Source organism: Aristolochia californica, unplaced genomic scaffold, assembly GCF_029961685.1.
Source record: "Aristolochia californica isolate CCGP_79_NKW_82.1479 unplaced genomic scaffold, dmAriCali1.0.hap1 SCAF_15, whole genome shotgun sequence".
NCBI lineage: Eukaryota > Viridiplantae > Streptophyta > Magnoliopsida > Piperales > Aristolochiaceae > Aristolochia > Aristolochia californica.
In genome coordinates, this window is record NW_027181826.1 from 24,419,173 (window position 1) to 24,445,409 (window position 26,237).

Consider the following 26,237-nt stretch of genomic DNA (forward strand, 5'->3'; position numbering starts at 1 on the left):
ATGATTGATACTTTGTAACTTGACTAGTAATTTTGGGATTAACCTTGGACCCAACTTCACAATCTCTAGCATCTTAGTGATAGGTTAAAGCCACCTTGAGTTGACTCTTGCTCGAAGATAATATCTTACGTAATGACCACTTTGAGGGCAGTGGGACTCCACAAAGTGCTTTTCCCTTTTCCTATTTCATAACAAAGAAGAATGTGCTTCCTTTCAAGAACCTCACAATAAAACTAGTGAAACTGTAGACAATGAATGGCTTCCTAATGATTCAATTGGTGAGCAAATAACCTCATTGAGTTGGATTCGAGTTATTATCTAGCTCCATCTAGATTGCTTTCAATTTCTTTGCCTCCAAATTATACACTTAGAGTAGGTTAGAATTTGCTAAAAAAATATAGAGGTTCAGCAGCACAAGACTATGAATTGGTACCAGTCAAGTGACAAATCACGGCATCTATTTTTTTCTTCTAAAAAAATCTCAAGCTGCCTAAAACACTTATCGTCCTTTCTTCTTTTTCTATGTTTTAATTTTTTATATGAACAAGAAACCTAATAAACACATACACGAAAACAACGATAACACAAAACACACACAAAAAACAAAAAGAGAAAATAACCCTAGTTTGAGTAACAAGCTGAAGATGGCGTATTCATGGATAATTCAGAGGCTGTTCGTGAACTTGTAAAGAATAAATGGAGAGCAGTTGCCAAGGTTGCTTCAAATTGAAGCTGTCATGATAACTCAATTCGTAGAATCTCCAACTGAGGAGCAATGCAGAGTCTTGATTAAAATAAAAGAGAGTTTTTTTAGCTTTTAAGGACTATCCATGTGAAGCAAAAACAATTAGTGAAAACTGAAACGAATCATAATTTATGATTGATCGTTCTGGAGAGAAGGGGTCAACTCCTGAATGGAAATTGAAAACTGAGAATGTGGTGGAGGAGTGGCTCTCCTCACTTAATATAAAATAGTTGATAATAAAGAGTTAAGTTTCTAGGTGCCAACATTTTCTATTGTTGTTCCTTACTTAGAGACCCTCTTAATCACTAAATTGATCTGAAAACTGCTTCAGAATCATGGTTTATGCCCAGAAATCTGAGACGTGATTCGTGAAATTTCGTGAAAGTGAGGAGTATTAAGACATTTTGCTTGAACAAACTTTCAATAGAAGGCCCTTTAAACTACTACTGCATTAACTACTATGAATATCAAGTGAGAGATACAAAGAACAAGATAAAATGGGAGAGAGAGAGAGAGAGTCAAGAAAGTGATATAAATGTTAGAACCTTCATTTCTACCGCAAAAGCTCTCAATCTTGAAAGAGAAAACCGAGTATGACTTGGGTGGATAAGTGGGACAGATGTTGTATTAAACAAGAATGCCAACAGTTGGCCTTTTAAAGTTTATACCGGAGTCAAGATACTGAATTAATAAATCGTCTAAATCAATTCGGTAGGTCACAACTGAGAAGATCCAGCCAAGCTTTCATTCCCACCATTTTTCAATCCTCTATAAATTACAGAAAAGATCTCTCAAAGGAGGAGAGAGAGCCAGAAACATGGTTTCTTCAAGCTCCTTCATGCCCATTCTTCTACCTCTCTTCATTGCCTTGATTGTATCATCAAGTGCATTCCCAGATGATGAAAGTTTCCTACATTGCTTGTCCCAGAAGTTGCCTTCTTCTACCGGAGCTTCGAAAGTTCTGTACACCCCAAACACCACTTCCTACACTCAGCTCCTCCAATCCTCCATAAAAAATCTGAGGTTCAATACTTCCTCGACTCCCAAGCCTCTTCTGATAGTTGCTCCCACTCATGATTCCCATGTCCAAGCGACGGTCATCTGTTGCAGGAAGCATGACATGCAAATGAGAGTCCGAAGCGGGGGCCATGACTATGAGGGCCTCTCCTTCGTCTCCGACGAGCCATTTGTCTTGGTGGATATCGCCAACATGCGAAAAGTCACTGTAGATGTTGAAGAAGGCACGGCTTGGGTCCAAACTGGAGCAACTCTGGGACAATTATATTATGAGATTGCTCAGAGGAGCGGAACTCGCGCGTTTCCTGCCGGTTGGTGCCCCACTGTGGGCGTCGGTGGACAGGTTGCCGGAGGAGGAATCGGCACCATGATGAGAAAATTTGGCGTGGCTGCAGATAATGTCGTTGATGCTCGCTTAGTAGATGCTGAAGGGAGAATTTTTGATAGAGAATCCATGGGCGAAGATATGTTCTGGGCGATTAGAGGAGGTGGGGGTGCGAGCTTCGGCGTACTTCTCTCATGGAAGATCAAACTCGTCCCAGTTCCTCCCATCGTCACTGTTTTCAACATCAACAGGACCTTGGAGGAAGGAGCAACCAGGATTTTGAGCCGTTACCAATATCTTGCAGAAAAATGTCACGATAATCTATACATTAGAGCATTGATCCAAGGTGCGGACGTAGGAGGAAAAAGAACAATGAGAGCAGTGTTCGACTCATTGTTTCTGGGTAGAGCGGAAGAGCTCCTAAAAGTGACCGGAGAATGCTTCCCTGAGTTGGGTCTGAAAGCAAATGATTGTCAGGAGATGAGTTGGATAGACTCTACTATCTTCACTGGAGGATACCCTTCTGGATCGCCCACAGAGGTGTTGCTCAGTAGGGATCCACAGCCTGCAACTGCAAAGTCCTCCTTCAAGGCCAAATCAGATTTTGTCAAAGCACCCATTTCTGAAACTGGACTAGAATCGCTCTGGAAGTTGTTTCTAGAACAAGGATCAGGGATAATGTTCTGGGAGCCTCTGGGTGGAAGGATGGATGAAATTCCGGAGCTCGAAATCCCTTTCCCACACAGAAAAGGTAACTTGTACAATGTGCAGTATGTGGTAATGGTAAGGGACGGTGACAAGGGTCAAAAGGATCTGGATTGGATTAACAGATTGTATGATCAGATGACTCCCCATGTATCAAAGTATCCAAGGGCTGCATACCTCAACTTCAGGGATCTCGACTTGGGAGTGAACGGAAAGGGCGAGCCTAATTACTTCAAATCTTTCATTTGGGGTTTCAAGTATTTCAAAGGGAATTTCAGGAGACTGGCCCTTGTAAAGGGCCAGCTTGACAAGGATAACTTCTTCAGGAATGAGCAGAGCATTCCACCATTGTAGGGTCCTTGTCTAATGCTTTACATATTACTAGCCTAATCATATCCATGTTTGAAAGAAAAAAATAACACAAATGTCATAGTAGCAGTGTTCAAAAGATGTTCTATCCCAAGAAAATGATCAATAATATGACCTTTTCGTGCAACATAACTTAGATTACTAATTGGATACTTTGTTATGCCTCATAAGAGTCTGAAATTTTCTTCAAAATTAGATAATAAAAATTTGATAATGAAAAATTAAACCCTAATCAACCGCTTAGATCGTGCCAATAGCATGAGTCCATCACTAAAGATAAACTGGATATTGAAATCATGACTTTCACCATGATCAAAGGCTTAGATTGTAACTAATGAAAATAGGTCTCACCTTTCAAAAGGAACAGTGACAAGTGACCTCATCCAAAGGATGACATATGGCACCTTTAAGAGAAGACAAATAAGGTGACACATGAAAGCTTGAAAGTCACAATCAAATTTCGAAAGAAGAACCTTAAGGCAAATGCAGACCTCTAAAATACCAATGTTAGGCTTAAGCAGACCAACAACCAGGTGAACACATTTGTAGAGAAGCTAATATTATTTTTCTATAAACTTTGTAAATTTAAGCAAACCCTCAATTCCTTAACCAACATGTTTTATGATATCATTCTGGGAATTGCTGGATATTTTGGCAATAGAGAATCATGGAGAGAAAAGAAAACAAGATAGAAAACCACTTTTCTTTTTTGGTTAAAAAATTTTCTCCTAAAAATTCATAGAATTTGAAGAGAAAAAAGAAAAGAAATGGAAAGTGACCAGAAAATTTTATTGGGATGATTTGGGATCTTGGACATTTCATGTGTCTCCTTTCTTCGTTGTGCCCCATATCCTCCTAAGTCGAGCTCCTTCCTTATGACGAGCGAGAGAAAGCTCATTCCTTCTGACGTGCAAGAGTAAGCCCCTTCCCTCTGAGGATCAAGACAAAACCCCTTCCCTCTGATGAGCAAGAGAATTTTATTTCTTTCCCTTCGTTGTGTCAATACATCTGGCGATCTGCATGTATCTAGCCTTTAAGAAATATTAAAAATGAAACTCATTTTATTATCCTTTTTAAATATTTCCCTCCACACACATTTTTTGCTCTTTCATTTGCTAAACGATGAATAGTAAAAGATAACAAGAGTATTAAAAGAAAAGTTGCTATAGTTTATGGAGCCTCAAGTGTGATATATGTTGAATGTCATGCAACAGTATGGCATTATAAGAAAATTATCGACAAATTGATCTTGGAGGAAAATAATAGTGGTAGAAGAGCGCTACTGGAGCAACTTACTTGTTCAAATGACATGGATTGTCGAGAGCAACTACACATGGGGATTGGTGCATTTGGAAGATTTGTTAATATCTTGAGGGAAACAGGTCATCTTAAGGATACTGTGTATAGTATGGTAGAGGAGCAAATGGCAAAGTTTCTCTATATAGTTGGTCATAATTGGAAGAACCATCTAGTAAAATTCTATTTCTTTCGATTTGGAGAAACAATTTGCCATCACTTCCATCAAGTCCTCCAAGCAATCATATCTTTGGAAGATATTTTTTTCAAACAACCTGATGGATTAGTTCCCCAGAAACAAAAACAACAATAAGTTATAACTTTACTTTAAGTATTGTGCAAGTGCTATTGATGGAACACATATTCGTGTGAAAGTGCCAGTAGACGATGTATCAAGATATCAAGCAAAAAATAAGCATCCAACACAAAATGTGTTGGCTACATGCACATTTAATCTAAAATTCATATATGTTTTGGCTGGTTGGGAAGGGTCTGTATCTTATTCAAATGTTTTGAATAATGCAATGACAAGATAAGTGGACAAGTTGATCGTACCTAAAGGTAATCTCTAAGCTATAAAATAATTATTTATAAAAATTTAATTGTAATAACTTAATATTTTGGCCCTTAGGTAAATATTATGTCGTGGATGCGAGGTTTATATTGAGAGACGATTTTCTTATACTATATCGAGGTAAACACTATATCATTAAAGAGTATTTAGTTCGTGGTGCTAAGAATTTTGATGAGATGTTTAACCATATACATGCCTAGGAATGCAATTGAAAGGACATTTGGTGTATTAAAGAAAAGATTTCTCATTTTGAAGACGGGGCCTAATTATCTAATTCAAACTCAGGCAAATATTGTATTAGCAAGTGTATTATTCACAATTATCTTATGGGGGTTGATCCATAGCTAATGCTTATTAAGGAGGTTGATCAAGAGCTTATGGAGCAAGAGATTGACAAGGAAGTGTGGTTAATTACAAATTTATTTGAAGAGGTCAACAAGCAAAACGATTGAGGGAAAAATAGCTAAAACAATGTGGCATGATGAGATGTAATGAAAACTACTTATTTGAATATTATATCATTCTACAAACATGAGATATCTTCTTGAAAACTGTTTATGTTTGAAGTATGTATGTATTAAGTTAGATTTGTAATTGAAATAGTTTCAAGTTTTAATTAAATTAGAGTTTTAATTTTTATGTATACATGTATTTTACATATTTGGTATTTGATGTCTAATTGTTGAAAAATTGATATTGACTATTTATAGGAAAATGGATAGTAGTGGAAGTGATAAAAAGAACATTATATGGAGTCAAGAGATGGATAATTGTCTTATGAAGACTCTTATAGATCAAATGAATAAGGGCAAAATTTTTTATAGGATCTTTATAGGAACTGCCTATTCAGTTGCTTCTAGACTTATGTCAGATAATTTTGGATGTTTTTGTAGCTTGCAATGTATATTTGTCCAATATATTAAAAACCGGTTGAAGACGTTGAAGAAGAACTTTGCTACACTTTAGGAACTCCATCATAATAATGGTAGTGGATTTGGTTTTAATCAATCAATCATGATGTTTGAAGTAGTTCCACAAGTTTGGGGCAATTACATAAAGGTATGTTCATACACATTTTATTTTTTTATGTTTTAACTAACCTTTGTATACTAATTTTGTTTATAATTTGTTAAATGTGTAGGCTCATCCAGATGCAATACAATATCGATATAAACCTATTTTGAACTATGATAACTTACACTTTCTTTTTGGAAAAAAACATGCAATTGGGTCTAGCGGTACTATTACCAAAGAGAGGCGAATGAATTTGGATAAGGGGCCTACCATATCAAACTTGGGAGATAGCTTTACATCCCTTAAAGATGGTACTAATGAAGTGGAAGACATTGCAAACTCTCCTACTCAAGTGGCAACAATTCCTAGAACATCTACTTAGTTTGGAATTAGTAAGGTAAAGCATAAAAAATGATGGGTTTTGGATGTCATAGATGAAGATCTGAAATCAATCAAGGAGAGTTTTGATGGACTTGCATATGTCAATTCATTAGGGAACATTCAAACCTCTCAAACACATGAGTTGTATAATAAAGTGATGAAGATTCTAGAACTTTATGAACGTACCAAGATGAAAGCATATGACGTTCTTGTTGAGAGTTCTACTAGAGTTGTTGTACAACTTTGAGTACTTTAGAAATTAACTTACTTTATGATAAATAACATTTTATAGATAATTGATCTTAATTGATAAATAAAAGTATCGATAATATTTTAATTATTATAGATATTTTAATCCTTAGGCTTGTATATACTTTCAATTATTATTCTTTTTTAAAAATTATTAATTTTTTTTCTTTTCCATTTTCTTATGCATTCAAACAAGAGAAACCATGTTTCTCTTTTGTTTTCTCTCGTATTTTTCATGGGCATCCAAACAAGAGAAAAAAAAAACCTCTTTTTGTTTTTTTTCCTTTTTCTCTTTCTTTTATTTTATTTTCTTTTCTTTTCTTTATAGGTTCCAAACATGCCCTTAATGATTAAACGAGTACACACTGTGTTAAGCACCTAGCCAATAGTATTAAAAAGACTGGCCTGTTACGAAAGGAAGGCATAGGTACTTCACCCAGGACCATAATAATACATCCACTAGCCGACGACTACAACGGATTTTACCCACATAGAGACGAGGTGTTAGTTGCGTCCAAGTGACGTAATCACCTGCAGCCGCGGGGAATCGAACTCGCGATGTAACGATTGATCTAATACCAAATGTTAAACACCTAACTAATACTACCCTAAAAACCGGCCTGTTAGGAACATAAGGCATATGTGTTTAACCCAAGACCATAACACACTGCCATTACATCCAACCATACAATTTCTGAACTACACCATTTCAATATTTATTTTAATATATTTTTTTATTTTAATTGATTCAATTCCTAATCAATATAACTTGTCAGTTTTCTCATCCAAATGGGTTAAAAATCAGTATAATTTGATTACTAATTTTATAAACGTATAGGTCCTACCAATTATTAGTTTTATGTGTCTGGTGTTATGGGGTATTTAATAGATGATTGTAGGCTGTATTGAATCTCCTCCTGTGTTAGGTAATCCAAAGTCGTGAACGAACCAACAAGTATACCATTCTCTTAACCTTCAATTCTATTACTAGACAACTCAAAAGCTTAAACTCGGTCTCTGTAAGTTATGCACTATTCAATATATACTGGCGACAACCAGTAGCCCTCCACCCACTTCCAACTCCTTTCTCTTTTAATTATTAATGAGTATCCCTCGTGCATCGCATGAATAGTTCTTAAAGTCATGAAATAACTTATACTCTACGATAATATTTATTTTCTGTTTCTTTTCTCTTAGAGCATTTGCTGTTATGATTCTTATTTTTTTACAATTTTAAGATGGAGATGCTTCCGAGCGATTGACTATTATTTTTTCTCTTAGAATTGTCTTGCTTTCTGTTCTGTACTTGCACAGCCTGTGTGTTTTTTCCTGTCAACGTGCTACCTTTATCTTATCAGCTTTCTTTTTATGCATACCAGCTGTTTGTAGAAATTTTCTCTGATTGACACTAGGTATTTTCTCCCTTGTGCTGTCAAATGTTTTAGTTAATCGTTCAATTTGAAACCCAGTTGCTAGATTATTCAGATTGGTCAGTAATACCTAGTGTGGTGCTTACATAGAAAAACTCAAATGAATGCATTCAACAGCAGCAACTCAAAACATATGGAAAATCTTTACAGAGGTGGAATGCTCTATTCATTCCTAAAGAAATTCTGCTTGTCCACGTGACCTTTGACAAGTGCCAACCTCCTGAAGTTGCCTTTGAAGTACTTGAAGCCCCAACTGCTAGATTTGAAGTAACTTGGCTTGCCCTTCCCATTCACACCCAGATCAAGATCTCTGTAGTTGAGATAAGCAGTCCTGGGATGTTTTGATACATGTGGAGTCATCTGATCATACAATCTGTGGATCCAGTCCAGACCCTTTTTAGTGCTCTCAGTATCCTGTAACCTGATTACATACTGCACATTGTACCAGTTCCTCTTTCTGTGTGGGAAGGGGATTTCATGCTCTGAAATTTTACTCATCTTCCCTCCTAGAGGTTCCCACAGCATAGCCCCGGAATTCTCTTCATGAAACAGCTTCAACAGCATTTTCAGTGAACTCTCTTAGATGGGTTTCCTCACAAAGTCTGATTTGGTTTCGAAGGATCCCTTTGCTGTTGCAGGTGGTGGCTCCCTGCTCAATAATGCTTCTTTTGGTGAGCCAGAAGGGTACCCTGCAATGAATATGACCGAGTCTATCCAACTCATCTCTCGGCTGTCTTTCTCATTCAAACCCAGATCAGGGAAGCACTCTCCTGTCACTTTGAGGAGCTCGTCAGCTGGACTAAAAAACAAGGAGTCAAATATTGCTCGCACTGTTCTGTTGCCTCCTACATTAGCACCCTGCAGCAACACTCTAATGAATAGATTCTCATGGCATTTCTCTGGGAGATATTGCCACCGATTCACAATCCTGGTTGCGCCCTCTTCCAGGGTCCTGTTGATGTTGAAAACGGTGATAGTGGGCGGAACTGGGACTAGTCTGATCTTCCATGTGAGAATCACAGCAAAACTTGCTCCCCCACCTCCTCTAATGGCCCAAAAGAGATCTTCGCCCATAGATTTTCGATCAAGGATTCTCCCATTGGCATCAACAAGGCGAGCATCAATGACATTATCTACAGCCAGTCCAAATTTTCTCATCATGGTGCCAATCCCTCCACCTGCAATCAGCCCACCAATGCCCACAGTCGGGCATAAACCGCCAGGAAACGCATGAATCCCACTCTTCTGAGAAATCCCATAATATAGATATCCTAGAGTTGCTCCAGTTTGGACCCAAGCTGTATTATCTTCAACATCTACAGTCACTGCTCGGAAGTTGGCCATATCCACAACAACAAAAGGCTCATCTGAGACGAAAGACAGACCTTCGTAGTCATGCCCCCCACTTTGGACTCTCATCCCAATGCCATGCTTCCTGTAACAGACAACTGTTGTTGGATTTGGGATTCATGTGTGGGTGAGATTACCAGAAGAGGCTTGGAAGTTGAAGAGGAATTGAACCTTAGATTGTTTATGGAAGACTGAAGGAGCCAGGTGTAGGCAATGGTGTTTTGGGTGTAGATGACTTGAGAACTCCCTTGAGATGATGGCAATTTCTGGGTTAGACACTGGAGGAAGGTTTCATGGACTGGATGGGTAGTCACCGAGGCAAACAAGACAAGGAAAATAGAGAGCACAGTGAGGCTGGTGGATCCTGTAGAAGAAACCATCTTTTGTATTCTTACCTTAGAAATGGTTTCAGTTTATATGGTTGTAGCAATGAAAGGAACGAGAGCAGAACAAAGTTGACTTGCCTTTGTTTTACAGTTGTCTTTCCTGTCTTTGAGTTCAACTATTCAAATGTTGTCTTTCCTGTCTTTGAGTTCAACTATTCAAATGTTGTCTTTCCCGTCTTTGAGTTCATCTATTCAAATGTTAACATTTAGTCAAAAGATTTTTCCTGCTAGATCAGTTCTTGATTATCATGTTTCAGTGCCATTTGTTTGAAGGAAGACTTAACTTTTGGATTTTTGACTTTTCGAAGTTATTTCAATCTTTCAGGAAAAGTTTCCTAAGTAAACTTTTTTCCGATTGGTATTACCAGTTAAAAGAGTCAAAGAAAAAAAAGGTTGCTAGTTAAGGTAGAATTAGGATAGCCAGTCATTATTAGTCAATGTGGAGAAATATGAAGATCATTTCATGTAAAATGGGTTGTAAAATGGAAAAAAATTGGAAGGAAAGGTTTTACCCATTTATTTTACCAATGAACTGAAAATAATTAGGTAAAAAATTTTTAAGGGTTAACTAAAATTTTAAAAGATAATTTAAAAACGTGATAAAATAATAAAAAATGTAAACAATTATTATTTTTTCAAACATTTGTTAAATGTAAAATGAACCTATCTTTTTTACTACATAAATAAAGTTTTTGGCTGATACATAAGGGGGTATGAATTGATAATTAAAAATTAATTACATCTTTATTTAAATAATGAAATAATCAAATAAAAAAACTTTTGCCCATTCCCTTTCTCATTATTAAACGATATACAAGAAAACTGGCGAATCCTTAAACAAATAGGAAATATTTTTCATTTCCATTTATAAATGGAAAGGTGACAAACAAGTTATATTAATATTTCTCATAACTGGCATGAGAAAAAGAAAAGAAAAGAAAAGTAGGTTTAGAATGGGGCAGAGGGTCGCCTGTGTCTTCAGCCTTGTAATTCATGATATATTCTTACTTTCTAATTTAATTTTTTTTTTTTTTTTTTTTTTTTTTTTTTATGAACAAATCTCTCAGCTTCATATGAGGATGTGGGTTCGAATGTCTACACACACATACATGGTACCATCATAGATTTCACAAACTGCATCTGCCATTACAAATTTCCTTTCCTATGTGGGAAAGGTAGTTCAGACTCTGAAATCTTGCTCATTTTCCCACCCAAAGGATCCCAGATCATTATCCCTGTTGTTTCTTCCAGTAATATATCCCAAATTCCTTTCAGGGCATTTTCTGGATTTGTGGGTCTTTGCTCAGGAGAGACTCTGTGGGTGACCCGCATGGGGATCAGAGCTGATTCAATCCAGTTCTTTTCTTAGCAGTCTTCTGCCCTTAAACCTAGTTGGGGAAAGCTGTTATTCATCAGTGATAGGAGCTGTTCAACAGTTCCTAGAAACAGAGAGTTGGAAGAAGCATGGACTATTGTTTTGTTCTCTGCATCTACCTTTTGCAAGACAAGTTGAAAGAAGAGGTTTTCATCAAATTTATCAGCCACAGATTTCCATTTACTGACAAGCTCTGTTATATCCCTCTAATGTCCTGTCGATTGTGGAAATTGTCATAGAAGGAGCAACATGAACTAACCTGATCTTCCATGACAGAATCACTCATTGATCCTTGCATCTCTTTCAAAAGGAACTTCTAGATGCCCTCCAACCCTTCTTCAGAGATGGGTTGTTTCACAAAATCAGATTTAGTCTTAAAAGAGGCCTTACCTAACGGAGGGTTCCTGCTCAAAAGAACTTCTCTGGGTGACCCAGAACTGTACCCTCCAAAAAAGATAGTTGAGTCTATCCCACTCATTTGAGAAGAGTCTTTATCCTGCAACCCTAGTTCAGGAAAACACTGTTCCATTACAGTGAGGAGCTCTTGAACACCACCAAGATACAAGGAGTCGAACAGTGCTTGAACTGTTCTGCTTCCATTTACATTAGCCTCACTCTAATGAAGACATTTTCATGGCACTTCTCTGAAACATACTGCCACCTATTCACTACCTTTGTGGCACCTTGTTCTAGGGTCTTGGCAATGTTGAAGAGTGTTCCAGGGACAGCAACTAACTTGATCTTCCATGGGAGGATGACACCAAAGCTGTAAGCTCCCCCCTCATCTAATAGCCCAAAGCAGAACCTCACCCATTCGTTTTCCTAGAATCATACTGTTGGAGTGAACTAAGAGGGCATCAATGACATTATCAGCAGCTAGACCATACTACCGATGTCACCACGACCGAAAAGCCCACCAACCCCCACAGAGGGGCATAGTCCTGTAGGGAACCCAAGAGTTCTACTCTTCTCTGCAATTCTATAGTACAATTCACCAATGAGAGCACCAGCCTGGACCCATGAAGTTTTCTCTTCAATGTCTACAGTAATGAACTTCAAGTTAACAAGATCCACCACCACAAATGGCTCATGGGCGACAAATGAGAGCCCTTCATAGTCATGGTCTCCACTACGGACTCTCATTTGAATGTCATGCTCCTTACAGCAAAAGACTGCTGCTTGGATTTGGGATTCATGCGTGGGTGCAATTATAAACAAAGGTTTTGGAGCCGTGGATGCATTGAATCTCAGATTTTCCAAGGATGATTGCAATCGACTGCAGTAAGAAATTGTATTCGGGATTTGAGAACCTGGGTTTGGTTCGTAGAGGAAGACAGATTCACAGAAAGACATTGGAGAAAGGAGTCCAGGCTGGTCGCAGAAACTTCAAACAGAATGAAATGAGAAGAAGAGAAACAAGAGCAGGAAACCAAGCAGTTGAAGGCACCATTTGCATTCCTTCTTCACTCACACATGATTTCCAGGTTTATTTATTGCGACAGTCTGTTATAATGTTGTATTTTTTCACTGCTTCCCGTAAAAAAAATCACATGCAAATCAATCCAAGTTTTTTTTTTTCTGTTCTTAACGAAGTTATTCCTTCTTCCGTGTCTGGGTTAACCAGGCGTCATATCTTCTCATGAAAGCTCCATTTCCTAATTTTTTCCCCTTCACAAAATGTTCCTCTGTCTGCAAACGTCAGAAAATCGTTGTCTCGTACCTGAATCTCTACAGTGAATCGGCGGCAGACAAGCAAATCCAGAAATCATTTTCACTTCAAGCACCATTTTCGTCGTCTCAGTGTTTCCTTGCACGGTTCTGTTGTTCCAACTGCACTTGAGATTTGAAGAATCCATTGATCTTTTCTGTTCTAATGAACTGTTGCATGTGATTGTTCTCAATTTTTTATAATGGATCTTATCCCATATTGATAAATTATAAAGGAGTAGTTGAGTTGGTTCAACAACTAATTATTATTAATTACTGCTCAAACTGTTAATTCTTCCCTCCAAAGTCTACAAACCAGAGATGATGAAATGAAAAGACAATACCGATGCTTAGAACGGAAGCTTTTTTTTCCTATAATCACTCTCGCGTTCTTTAACGCCATCGTCATCATCATCTTCTTCTATTTTCTCCAACAGTAGAATCCATTTCTGTCTTTGCATCTATCGTGAAGTCCGAGTAACCAATCGAGACCGTTTTTTCATTGAAAGAAACAAGATTTTGTCAAAGTCTCCATTTCTTAACAAGTGTGATCGTTTTCTTAGGCTACCTTTTAATATTTAAGATAGTTGACGATTGATACCGACAGAAGTTGAATTTAACCTGGAAACTGAAGTACTAATGGTTCTTGTGAAGACAAGTCAAGTATTGTTTAGTAAAAAAGGTGTGTACTAGGGAAGACGACGACAGGAGTAGGAGAGGGCACGGAGGCTGGCAACCATTCGAGAAGAAAATTTATATATGTGCAGACGCATACTGGTGCAAGAAATGGATAGCAGATTCTAAAATCTGATCAGGAATTCAATACCCTCAGAAGACTCTTTCTTCCACATACACGAAAACAAAGATAACACAAAACACACACACACACACAAAAAAAAACAGAGAGAGAGAGAGAAAATAACCTAAGTTTGAGTAACAAGCTGAAGATGGCGTATTCAGGGAAAATTCAGAGGCTGTTCGTGAACTTCTAAAGAATAAATGGAGAGCAGTTGCCAAGGTTGCTTCAAATTGAAACTGTCATGATAACTCAATTCGTAGAATCTCCTACTGAGGAGCAATGCACAGTCTTGGTTAAAATAAAAGAGAGTTTTTTAGCTTTTAAGGACTATCCATGTGAAGCAAAAACAATTAGTGGAAACTGAAAAGAATCATAATTTATGATTGATCGTTCTGGAGAGAAGGGTTCAACTCCTGAATGGAAATTGAAAACTGAGAATGTGGTGGAGTGGCTTTCCTCAATATAAAATAGTTGATAATAAAGAGTTAAGTTTCTAGGTGCCAACATGTTCTATTGTTGTTCCTTACTCAGAGACCCTCTTAAACACTTAATTGATCTGAAAACTGCTTCAGAATCATGGTTGATGCCAAGAAATCTGAGACGTGACTCAAGAAATTTCGTGAAAGTGAGGAGTATTAAGACATTTTGCTTGAACAAACTTTCAATATAAGGCCCTTTAAACTACTACTGCATTAACTACTATGAAAATCAAGTGAGAGATACAAAGAACAAGATAAAATGGGAGAGAGAGAGAGAGTCAAGAAAGTGATATAAATGTTAGAACCTTCATTTCTACGGCAAAAGCTCTCAATCTTGAAAGAGAAAACCGAGTATGACTTGGGTGGATATTTGGGACAGATGTTGTATTAAACAAGAAAGCCAACAGTTGGCCTTTTAAGGTTTATACCGGAGTCAAGATACTGAACTAATAAATCGTCTAAAACAATTCGGTAGGTCACAACTGAGAGGATCCAGCCAAGCTTTCATTCCCAACATTTTTCAATCCTCTATAAATTACAGAAAAGATCTCTCAAAGGAGGAAAGAGAGCCAGAAACATGGTTTCTTCAAGCTCCTTCATGCCCATTCTTCTACCTCTCTTCATTGCCTTGATTGTATCATCAAGTGCATTCCCAGATGATGAAAGTTTCCTACATTGCTTGTCCCAGAAGTTGCTTTCTTCTACCGGAGCTTCGAAAGTTCTGTACACCCCAAACACCACTTCCTACACTCAGCTCCTCCAATCCTCCATAAAAAATCTGAGGTTCAATACTTCCTCGACTCCCAAGCCTCTTCTGATAGTTGCTCCCACTCATGATTCCCATGTCCAAGCGACAGTCATCTGTTGCAGGAAGCATGGCATGCAAATGAGAGTCCGAAGCGGGGGCCATGACTATGAGGGCCTCTCCTTCGTCTCCGACGAGCCATTTGTCTTGGTGGATATCGCCAACATGCGAGAAGTCACTGTAGATGTTGAAGAAGGCACGGCTTGGGTCCAAACTGGAGCAACTCTGGGACAATTATATTATGAGATTGCTCAGAGGAGCGGAACTCGCGCGTTTCCTGCCGGTTGGTGCCCCACTGTGGGCGTCGGTGGACAGGTTGCCGGAGGAGGAATCGGCACCATGATGAGAAAATTTGGCGTGGCTGCAGATAATGTCGTTGATGCTCGCTTAGTTGATGCTGAAGGGAGGATTTTTGATAGAGAATCCATGGGCGAAGATATGTTCTGGGCGATTAGAGGAGGTGGGGGTGCGAGCTTCGGCGTACTTCTCTCATGGAAGATCAAACTTGTCCCAGTTCCTCCCATCGTCACTGTTTTCAACATCAACAGGACCTTGGAGGAAGGAGCAACCAGGGTTTTGAGCCGTTACCAATATCTTGCAGAAAAATGTCACGATAATCTATACATTAGAGCATTGATCCAAGGTGCGGACGTAGGAGGAAAAAGAACAATGAGAGCAGTGATCGACTCATTGTTTCTGGGTAGAGTGGAGGAGCTTCTCAAAGTGACCGGAGAATGCTTCCCTGAGTTGGGTCTGAAAGCAAATGATTGTCAGGAGATGAGTTGGATAGACTCTACTATCTTCATTGGAGGATACCCTGCTGGATCGTCCAGAGAGGTATTGCTCAGTAGGGAGCCACCGCCTGCAACTGCAAAGTCCTCCTTCAAGGCCAAATCAGATTTTGTCAAAGCACCCATTTCTGAAACTGGACTAGAATCACTCTGGAAGTTGTTTCTAGAACAAGGATCAGGGATAATGTACTGGGAGCCTCTGGGTGGAAGGATGGATGAAATTCCGGAGCTCGAAATCCCTTTCCCACACAGAAAAGGTAACTTGTACAATGTGCAGTATCTGGTAATGGTAAGGGACGGTGACAAGGGTCAAAAGGATCTGGATTGGATTAACAGATTGTATGATCAGATGACCCCCCATGTATCAAAGTATCCAAGGGCTGCATACCTCAACTTCAGGGATCTCGACTTGGGAGTGAACGGAAAGGGCAAGCCTAATTACTTCAAATCTTTCATTTGGGGTTTCAAGTATTTCAAAGGGAATTTCAGGAGATTGGCCCTTGTAAAGGGCCAGGTTGACAAGGATAACTTCTTCAGGAGTGACCAGAGCATTCCACCTTTGTAGGTTCCTTGTCTAATGCTTTACATATTACTAGCCTAATCATATCCATGTTTGAAAGAAAAAAATAACACAAATGTCATAGTAGCAGTGTTCAAAAGATATTCTATCCCAAGAAAATGATCAATAATATGACCTTTTCGATCAACATAACTTAGATTACTAATTGGATACTTTGTTATGCTTAATAAGAGTCAGGCTTAAGCAGACCATCAACCAGGTGAACACATTTGCAGAGAAGCTAATATAAATTTAAGCAAATCCCCAATTCCTTAACCAACATGTTTTATGATGGCACAGATGAGGTCCACTAGAAACTTTTTTAGCTTCTTTATTGATATCATAATGTTATGTATCATTCTGGGAATTGCTGGATATTTGTACAAATAAGCTTCTTACTCTCAATGTCAGCTCAAACATTTAATTAGTTTTCGGAATTCAAGGTTTGATTGAAGCTTTTGCTTTTCATTCCAGTATATGAAATAGCTGTTGTGTCTGGATAAGCTTTACTTTCTAGTGTGCCTGCTTTCTTCACTATTTCTTCATTTGTGCAAGGGACTGTGTATTTGGATTTTGATCGTTTCTAATTTTTACAAGACTTTCCTCAAACCTACATATCAAATGCAAACTTTGATGACAGAAGCACCAACTAAACCTGCTGAAATGAATCAAATACAAAAAAGACAAAAACCTAAGATTTTAATATGGTTCAGCCAATTTTGCCTACATCAATAGAAGAGGAGGAAGAGAGATCCACCAATAAAAAAAATTGGGAGATGCAAAAGTCTTTTTCATTTATGATAGAAACCATTAAAACTCTAGCCGCCATCCTAGCCAAAAATTATTATCATATAATTATTTGAATGAAACCTTAGGGTGTGTATGGAATCCCAAGAAAAGAAAAAAAAAATAAAACAAAACAAAGAAAAAGGGAAAGAAAGTGATTTTATGTTGTTTGGCAACAGAGAATCATGGAGAGAAAAGAAAACAAGATAGAAAACCACTTTTCTCTTCTGGTTAAAAATATTTCTCCTAAAAAATCATAGAATTTGAAGAGAAAAAATAGAAAAGAAATGGAAAGTGACCAGAAAATTTTATTCGGGTGATTTGGGATCTTGGACATTTCATCTGTCTCGTTTCTTCGTTGTGCCCCATATCCTCCTCAGTCGAGCTCCTTCCCTATGATGAGCGAGAGAAAGTTCATTCCTTCTGATGAACGAGAGAAAGCTCTAACGTGCAAGAGTAAGCCCCTCAGCTCCGACGAGCAAGAGAAAACCCCTTCCCTCCGACGAGCAAGAGAATTTTATTTCCTTCCCTTCGTTGTGCCAATACACTAGGTGATTTGCATGTATCTAGCTTTTAAGAAATATTAAAAAGGAAACTCATTTTATTATCCTTTTTTAATATTTCCCTCCACACATTTTTTGTTCTGTCATTTGCTAAAGGATGAATAGTAAAAGATAACAAGAGTATTAAAAGAAAGGTTACTACAGGTTATGGGGCCACGAGTGTGATATATGTTAAATGTCATGCAACAGTATGGTATTATAAGAAAATTATCAACAAACTAATCTTGGAGGGAAGTAATAGTGGTAGAACAATGCTAATGGAGTAGCTTACTTGTTCAAATGACATGGATTGTCAAGAGCAACTATGCATGGGGATTGATGCATTTGGAAGATTTATTAACATCTTGAAGTAAACAGGTCATCTTAAGGATACTGTGTATAGTACCGTAGAGGAGCAAGTGGCAAAGTTTCTCTATATAGTTTGTCATAATTGGAAGAACCGTCTAGTAATATTCCATTTTTTTCTTTTTGGAGAAACAATTTGCCATCACTTCCATCAAGTCCTCCAAGCAATCATATCCTTGGAAGATATTTTTTTCAAATAACTCGATGGATTAGAAGTTCCCAAGAAATAAAAACAACAATAAGTTATATCTTTACTTTAAGGATTGTGTAGGAGCTATTGATGGAACATATATTCGTGTGAAAGTACCAGTAGATGATGTATCAAGATATCGAGGACAAAATGAGCATCCAATACAAAATGTGTTGGTTGCATGCACATTTGATCTGAAATTCACATATGTTTTGGCTGGTTGGGAGGGGTCTGTATCTTATTCAAAGATTTTGAATAATGCATTGACAAGATAAGTGGACAAGTTGATCGTACCTAAAGGTAATCTCTAAACTATAAAAAATGATTATTTATAGAAATTTAATTGTAATAAATTAATATTTTGCCCTTAAGTAAATATTATGTAGTGGAAGCAAGGTTTATATTGAGAGACAATTTTCTTATACTATATCGAGGTAAACACTATGTCATTAAAGAGTATTTAGTTCATGGTGCTAAGAATTTTGAAGAGATGTTTAACCATATACATGCCTAGTTGTGGAATGCAATTGAAATGACATTTGGTGTATTAAAGAAACGATTTCACATTTTGAAGACGGGGCCTAATTATCCAATTCAAACTCAGGCGAATATTGTATTAGCAAGTGTATTATTCACAATTATCTTATGGGGGTTGATCCAAAGCTAAAGTCGAGGTTGGTCAAGAGCTTATGGAGCAAGAGATTGACAAGGAAGTGTGGTTAATTACAAATTTGTTTGAAGAGTGTCGACAATAAAAAATATTGAGGGAAAATAGCTAAAAAAATGTGGCATGATGAGATGTAATTAAAACTACTTATTTGAATATTATATCATTGTACAAACATGAAATATCTTCTTGAAATGTTTATGTTTGAAGTATGTATGTATTATGTTAGACTTTTAATTGCAATAGCTTCAAGTTTTAATTAAATTGGAGTTTTAATTTTCATGTATACATGTATTTTACGTTTTTGGTATTTGATGTCTAATCGTTGAAAAATTGATATTAACAATTTTCAGGAAAATGGATAGTAGTGGAAATGATAAAAAGAACATTATATGGAGTCAAGACATAGATAATTGTCTTATGCAGACTCTTATAGATCATATGAACTGCCTATTCAGTTGCTTCTAGAGTTATGTCAGATAATTTTGGATGTTTTTGTAGCTTGCAATGTATATTTGTCCAATATATTAAAAACCGGTTGAAGACATTGAAGAAGAACTTTGCTACACTTTAGGAACTCCATAATAATGGTAGTGGATATGGTTTTAATCAATCAACCATGATGTTTGAAGTAGTTCCACAAGTGTGGGACAATTACATAAAGGCATGTTCATACACATTTTATTTTTTTATGTTTTAACTAACCTTTGTATACTAATTTTGTTTATAATTTGTTAAATGTGAAGGCTCATCCAAATGCAGTACAATATCGATATAAACCTATTTTGAATGATGATGACTTACACTTTATTTTTGGGAAAGATCATGCAATTGGGTCTAGTGGTACTACTGCCAAAAAGAGGCGAATGAATTTGGATAAGGGGCCTAACATATCAAACTTGGGAGATAGCTATACACCCCTTGAAGATGGTACTAATGAAATGGAAGACACTGCAAACTCTCATACTCAAGTGACACCAATTCCTAGAACATCTACTTAGTTTGTAATTAGTAAGGTAAAACATACAAAAAGACGGGCTTTGGATGTCACAGATGAAGATCTGAAATCAATCAAGGAGAGTCTTGATGGACTCGCATATGTCATTTCATTAGGGAACATTCTCAAGCACATGAGTTGTATAATGAAGTGATGGAGATTCTAGAACTTGATGAACGTACCAAGATGAAAGCATATGACTTTCTTGTTGAGAGTTCTACTAGAGTAGTTGATTTTATGGGTGCCCTCTTGAAGATCGAGCAATGTGGTTGATGATGAAAATGGATAATTAATTGTCTTATCTTAGAAATTGATTACTTCCAACAATTTTGAGCAATGTTGTTCACACAACTTTGAGTACTTTAGAAATTAACTTATTTTATGATGAAGTGACTTGATTAAACAATTGAAGTTTATGATAGATTTTATTGAGTAGATATCTTCTTATTGCAAATAGTATTCCTATTAATGTGTTGATGGGTTATTGAGATTTTATTGAATAAATCTCTTTTTTCTATAGATGTTATTCCTATGAATGTGTTGGTGCTATTCTTATTAGAGATATTATTCTTTTCTTCTTTTTACAAATATTTAAAATAGATTTTATTGAATAGATCTCTTCTTATTACATATGTTATTCATATGAATGTGTTAATGGGCCAAGTTTACGGGGACAGGTTGAGGATGGGTTAAGTTTAAGTTAAGCTTACAAGAGTGTGAGGGACGAGGTTGCAGGGATGGTGATCGGGTTGGGGTTGGGTTTGACATTTCAAGGTTTCTTGGGTTTGGGTTTCGGGATTAGGGATCGAGGTTATTTTCAGGCTTTGAGAAACGTGAAAATGACCTGTGCCAAGCAGACTTGTGCTTTCAACTTGCAATATTTTTATATTCAGTAATTATTTTTTTAGGTTAGATTGAGGTATTTTATAATTAGAGACTCTAAATGTTATTTAGGAATATATTTTAGAATAATTTTTTTTAGGTTAGATTGACGTATAGTTCCTAGCAATTACTAGTTTTATGTGTCTGGTGTTATGGGGTTTTTTTTATATCTATTTTAATTAATTTATTACATACTTTAAGTGATTTAGTGTGTAAAGATTAGAAAAAAAGATGCCCTCCACCCACTCCCAACTCCTTTCTCTTTTAATTATTCATCAGTATCCCTCGTGAATCGCATGAATAGTTCTTAAAGTCATGAAAGAACTTATACTCTATATTAATATTTCTTTTCTGTTTCTTTTCTCTTAGAGCATTTGCTGTTACGATTCTTATTTTTTTACAATTTTAAGATGGGAGATGCTTCCGAGTGATTGATTATTATTTTTTCTCTTAGAATTGTCTTGCTTTCTGTTCTGTACTTGCACAGCCTGTGTTTTTTTTTTTCCTGTAAACGTGCTACCATTATCTTATCAGCTGTCTTTTTATGCATACCAGCTGTTTGTTGAAATTTTCTCAGATTGACACTAGGTATTTTCTCCCTTGTGCTGTCAAATGTTTTAGTTAATCATTCAATTTGAAACCCAGTTGCTAGATTATTCAGATTGGTCAGTAATACCTAGTGTGGTGCTTACATAGAAAAACTCAAATGAATGCATTCAACAGCAGCAACTCAAAACACATGGAAAATCTTTACAGAGGTGGAATGCTCTGTTCATTCCTAAAGAAATTCTGCTTGTCCACGTGACCTTTGACAAGTGCCAACCTCCTGAAGTTGCCTTTGAAGTACTTGAAGCCCCAACTGCTAGATTTGATGTAACTTGGCTTGCCCTTCCCATTCACACCCAGATCAAGATCTCTGTAGTTGAGATAAGCAGTCCTGGGATGTTTTGATACATGTGGAGTCATCTGATCATACAATCTGTTGATCCAGTCCAGACCCTTTTTAGTGCTCTCAGGATCCTGTAACCTGATTACATACTGCACATTGTACCAGTTCCCCTTTCTGTGTGGGAAGGGGATTTCATGCTCTGAAATTTTACTCATCTTCCCTCCTAGAGGTTCCCACAGCATAGCCCCGGAATTCTCTTCATGAAACAGCTTCAGCAGCATTTTCAGTGAACTTTCTGAGATGGGTTTCTTCACAAAGTCTGATTTGGCTTTGAAGGATCCCTTTGCTGTTGCAGGTGGTGGCTCCCTGCTCAATAATGCTTCTTTTGGTGAGCCAGAAGGGTACCCTGCAATGAATATGATTGAGTCTATCCAACTCATCTCTCGGCAGTCTTTCTCATTCAAACCCAGATCAGGGAAGCACTCTCCTGTCACTTTGAGGAGCTCGTCAGCTGGACCAAGAAACAAGGAGTCAAATATTGCTCGCACTGTTCTGTTGCCTCCTACATTAGCACCCTGCAGCAATACTCTAATGAATAGATTTTCATGGCATTTCTCTGGGAGATATTGCCACCGATTCACAATCCTGGTTGCTCCCTCTTCCAGGGTCCTGTTGATGTTGAAAACGGTGACAGTGGGCGGGACTGGGACTAGTCTGATCTTCCATGTGAGAATCACACCAAAACTTGCTCCCCCACCTCCTCTAATGGCCCAAAAGAGATCTTCGCCCATAGATTTTCTATCGAGGATTCTCCCATTGGCATCAACAAGGCGAGCATCAATGACATTATCTGCAGCCAGTCCAAATTTTCTCATCATGGTTCCAATCCCTCCACCAGCAATCAGCCCACCAATGCCCACAGTCGGGCATAAACCTCCAGGAAACGCATGAATCCCACTCTTCTGAGAAATCCCATAATATAGATCTCCTAGAGTTGCTCCAGTTTGAACCCAAGCTGTATTATCTTCAACATCTACAGTCACTGCTCGGAAGTTGGCCATATCCACAACAACAAAAGGCTCATCTGAGACGAAAGAGAGACCTTCGTAGTCATGCCCCCCACTTCGGACTCTCATCTCAATGCCATGCTTCCTGCAACAGACAACTGTTGCTTGGATTTGGGATTCATGTGTGGGTGAGATTATCAGAAGAGGCTTGGAAGTTGAAGAGGAATTGAACCTTAGATTGTTTATGGAAGACTGAAGGAGTTGGGTGTAGGCAATGGTGTTTGGGGTGTAGATGACTTGAGAACTCCCTTGAGATGATGGCAATTTCTGGGTTAGACACTGGAGGAAGGTTTCATGGACTGGATGGGTAGTCACCGAGGCAAACAAGACAAGGAAAACGGAGAGCACAGTGAGGCTGGTGGATCCTGTAGAAGAAACCATCTTTTGTACTCTTACCTTAGAAATGGTTTCAGTTTATATGGTTGTAGCAACGAAAGGAACGAGAGCAGAACAAAGTTGACTTGCCTTTGTTTTACAGTTGTCTTTCCTGTCTTTGAGTTCAACTATTCAAATGTTGTCTTTCCTGTCTTTAAGTTCAACTATTCAAATGTTGTCTTTCCTGTCTTTGAGTTCAACTATTCAAATGTGTCTTTCCCGTCTTTGAGTTCAACTATTCAAATGTTAACATTTAGTCAATAGATTTTTCCTGCTAGATCAGTTCTTGATTATCATGTTTCAGTGCCATTTGTTTGAATGAAGACTTAACTTTAGGATTTTTGACTTTTCGAAGTTGTTTCAATCTTTCAGGGAAAGTTTCCTAAGTAATCTTTTTTCCGATTGGTAGTACAAGTTAAAAGAGTCAAAGAAAAAAAGGTTGCTAGTTAAGGTAGAATTAGGAGAGCCAGTCATTATTAGTCAATGTGGAGAAATATGAAGATCATTTCATGTAAAATGGGTTGTAAAAAGGAAAAATTTTGGAAGGAAAGGTTTTACCCATTTATTTTACCAATGAACTGAAAATAATTAGATAAAAAAAAATTTAAGGGTAAACTAAAGGTTTAAAAGATAATATAAAAACGTGATAAAATAATAAAAAATGTAAAAAATTATATTTTTTTCAAACATTAGTTTAGCAGTCTTCTGCCCTTAAACCTAGTTGGGGAAAGCTGTTATTCATCAGTGATAGGAGCTGTTCAACAGTTCCTGGAAACAGAGAGTTGGAAGAAGCATGGACTGTTGTTTTGTTCTCTGCATCTACAGTTTGCAAGACAAGTTGAAAGCAGAGGTTTTCATCAAATTTATCAGCCACAGATTTACATTTACTGACAAGCTCTGTTATATCCTTCTAATGTCCTGTCGATTGTGGAAATTGTCATAGAAGGAGCAACATGAACTAACCTGATCTTCCATGACCGAATCACTCATTGATCCTTGCATCTCTTTCAAAAGGAACTTCTAGATGCCCTCCAACCCTTCTTCAGATATGGGTTGTTTCACAAAATCAGATTTAGCCTTAAAAGAGGCCTTATCTAACGGAGGGTTCCTGCTCAAAAGAACTTCTCTGGGTGACCCAGACCCTCCAAAAAAGATAGTTGAGTCTATCCAACTCATTTGAGTAGAGTCTTTTTCCTGCAACCCTAGTTCAGGAAAACACTGTTCCATCACAGTGAGGAGCTCTTGAACACCACCAAGATACAAGGAGTCGAACAGTGCTTGAACTGTTCTACTTCCATTTACATTGGCTGCTTGCAGCCTCACTCTAATGAAGACATTTTCATGGCACGTCTCTGAAACATACTGCCACCTATTCACTACCTTTGTGGGACCTTGTTCCAGGGTATTGGCAATGTTGAAAATTGTTCCAGGGACAGCAACCAACTTGATCTTCCATGAGAGGATGACACCAAAGCTGTAAGCTCCCCCCTCATCTAATGGCCCAAAGCAGAACCTCACCCATTCGTTTTCCAAGAATCATGCTGTTGGAGTCAACTAAGAGGGCATCAATGACATTATCAGCAGCTAGACCATACTTTCTGACCATACTACCGATGTCACCACCACCAAAAAGCCCACCAACCCCCACAGAGGGGCATAGTCGTGCAGGGAACCCAAGAGTTCTACTCTTCTCTGCAATTCTATAGTACAATCCACCAATGAGAGCACCAGCCTGGACCCATGCAGTTTGCTCTTCAATGTCTACAGTAATGAACTTCAAGTTAACAAGATCCACCGCCACAAATGGCTCATGGGCGACAAATGAGAGTCCTTCATAGTCATGGTCTCCACTACGGACTCTCATTTGAATGTCATGCTCCTTACAGCAAGACTGCTGCTTGGATTTGGGATTCATGCCTGGGTGCAATTATAAATAGAGGTTTTGGAGCCGTGGATGCATTGAATCTCAGATTTTCCAAGGATGATTGCAATCGAGTGCTGTAAGAAGTTGTATTCGGGAATTTGAGAACCTGGGTTTGGTTCATCGAGGAAGACAGATTCACGGAAAGGCATTGGATAAAGGAATCCAGGCTGGTCGCAGAAACTTTAAAACAGAATGAAATGAGAAGAAGAGAAACAAGAGCAGGAAACCAAGCAGTTGAAGGCACCATTTGCATTCCTTCTTCACTCACACATGATTTCCAGGTTTGTTTATTAGCGACAGTCTGTTATAATGTTGTATTTTTTGACTGCTTCCCGTAAAAAAAATCACATGTGAATCAATCCAAGTTTTTTTTTTTTTTTTTCTGTTCTTAACGAAGTAATTCCTTCTTCCGTGTCTGGGTTAACCAGGCGTCATATCTTCTCATGAAAGCTCCATTTCCTAATTTTTCCTCTTCTCAAATGTTCCTGTCTGCAAACGTCAGAAAATCGTTGTCTCATACCAGAATCTCTACAGTGAATCGGCGCAGCCAAGCAAATCCAGAAATCATTTTCACTTCAACCAACATTTTCGTCATCTCAGTGTTTTCCTATAATCACTCAGCGTTCTTTAACGCCATCGTCATCATCATCTTCTTCTATTTTATCCAACAGTAGAATCCATTTCTGTCTTTGCATCTATCGTGAAGTCCGAATACGCAATTACTTGCAATCAAGGCCGTTTTTTCATGGGAAGAACAAGATTTTGTCAAAGTCTCCATTTCTTAACAAGGGTGATCGTTTTCTTAGGCTACCTTCCCTCACCTGTAATATTTAAGATAATTGACGATTGATACCGACAGAAGTCGAATTTAACCAGGAAACTGAAGTACTAATGGATCTTGTGAAGCAAAGTCAAGTATTGTTTAGTCTTTAAAGGTGTGTACTGGGTAAAACCTGTTTGGGGGAGACGACGCCAGGAGTAGGAGAGGGCATGGAGGCTGGCCGCCATTCGAGAAGAAAATTTATATATGTGCATACACATACTGGTGCAAGAAAGGGATAGCAGATTCTAAAATCTGATCAGGAATTCAATACCCTCAGAAGACTTTTCTTCCACACCAGGGGCGGCGATACGGTTTTCTGATACTACAGCTCATGTCCAAGTTCCAAACGTCTGGAAGTATATAATTTATCAAA

General features: G+C 37.8%; 3 protein-coding genes and 3 pseudogenes across 3 annotated transcripts; 2 read left to right on the forward strand and 4 right to left on the reverse strand.

Moving 5' to 3' along the window:
- Positions 1-1,571: 1,571 nt before the first annotated feature.
- Positions 1,572-3,170, forward strand: LOC137952393 (tetrahydroberberine oxidase-like). Its single transcript, XM_068799548.1, has one exon. It carries the CDS (start codon positions 1,584-1,586, stop codon positions 3,144-3,146), a length of 1,563 nt encoding a protein of 520 aa, XP_068655649.1. The 5' UTR covers positions 1,572-1,583; the 3' UTR covers positions 3,147-3,170.
- A 5,079-nt stretch (positions 3,171-8,249) lies between these two features.
- Positions 8,250-9,835, reverse strand: LOC137951289 (tetrahydroberberine oxidase-like; annotated as a pseudogene).
- Positions 9,836-10,936: 1,101 nt separating this feature from the next.
- LOC137951290 (berberine bridge enzyme-like 26) lies at positions 10,937-12,569 on the reverse strand (annotated as a pseudogene).
- Positions 12,570-14,778: 2,209 nt separating this feature from the next.
- Positions 14,779-19,908, forward strand: LOC137951291 (tetrahydroberberine oxidase-like). The gene is made up of 3 exons (XM_068797876.1): positions 14,779-16,358; positions 16,549-16,576; positions 19,654-19,908. Exons 1-3 carry the CDS (start codon positions 14,779-14,781, stop codon positions 19,906-19,908), a joined length of 1,863 nt encoding a protein of 620 aa, XP_068653977.1.
- Positions 19,909-21,536: 1,628 nt separating this feature from the next.
- Positions 21,537-23,147, reverse strand: LOC137952375 (tetrahydroberberine oxidase-like). Its single transcript, XM_068799528.1, has one exon. It carries the CDS (start codon positions 23,121-23,123, stop codon positions 21,537-21,539), a length of 1,587 nt encoding a protein of 528 aa, XP_068655629.1. The 5' UTR covers positions 23,124-23,147.
- Positions 23,148-24,137: 990 nt separating this feature from the next.
- On the reverse strand, positions 24,138-25,288 carry LOC137951292 (berberine bridge enzyme-like 18; annotated as a pseudogene).
- Between the last annotated feature and the right edge of the window lie 949 nt (positions 25,289-26,237).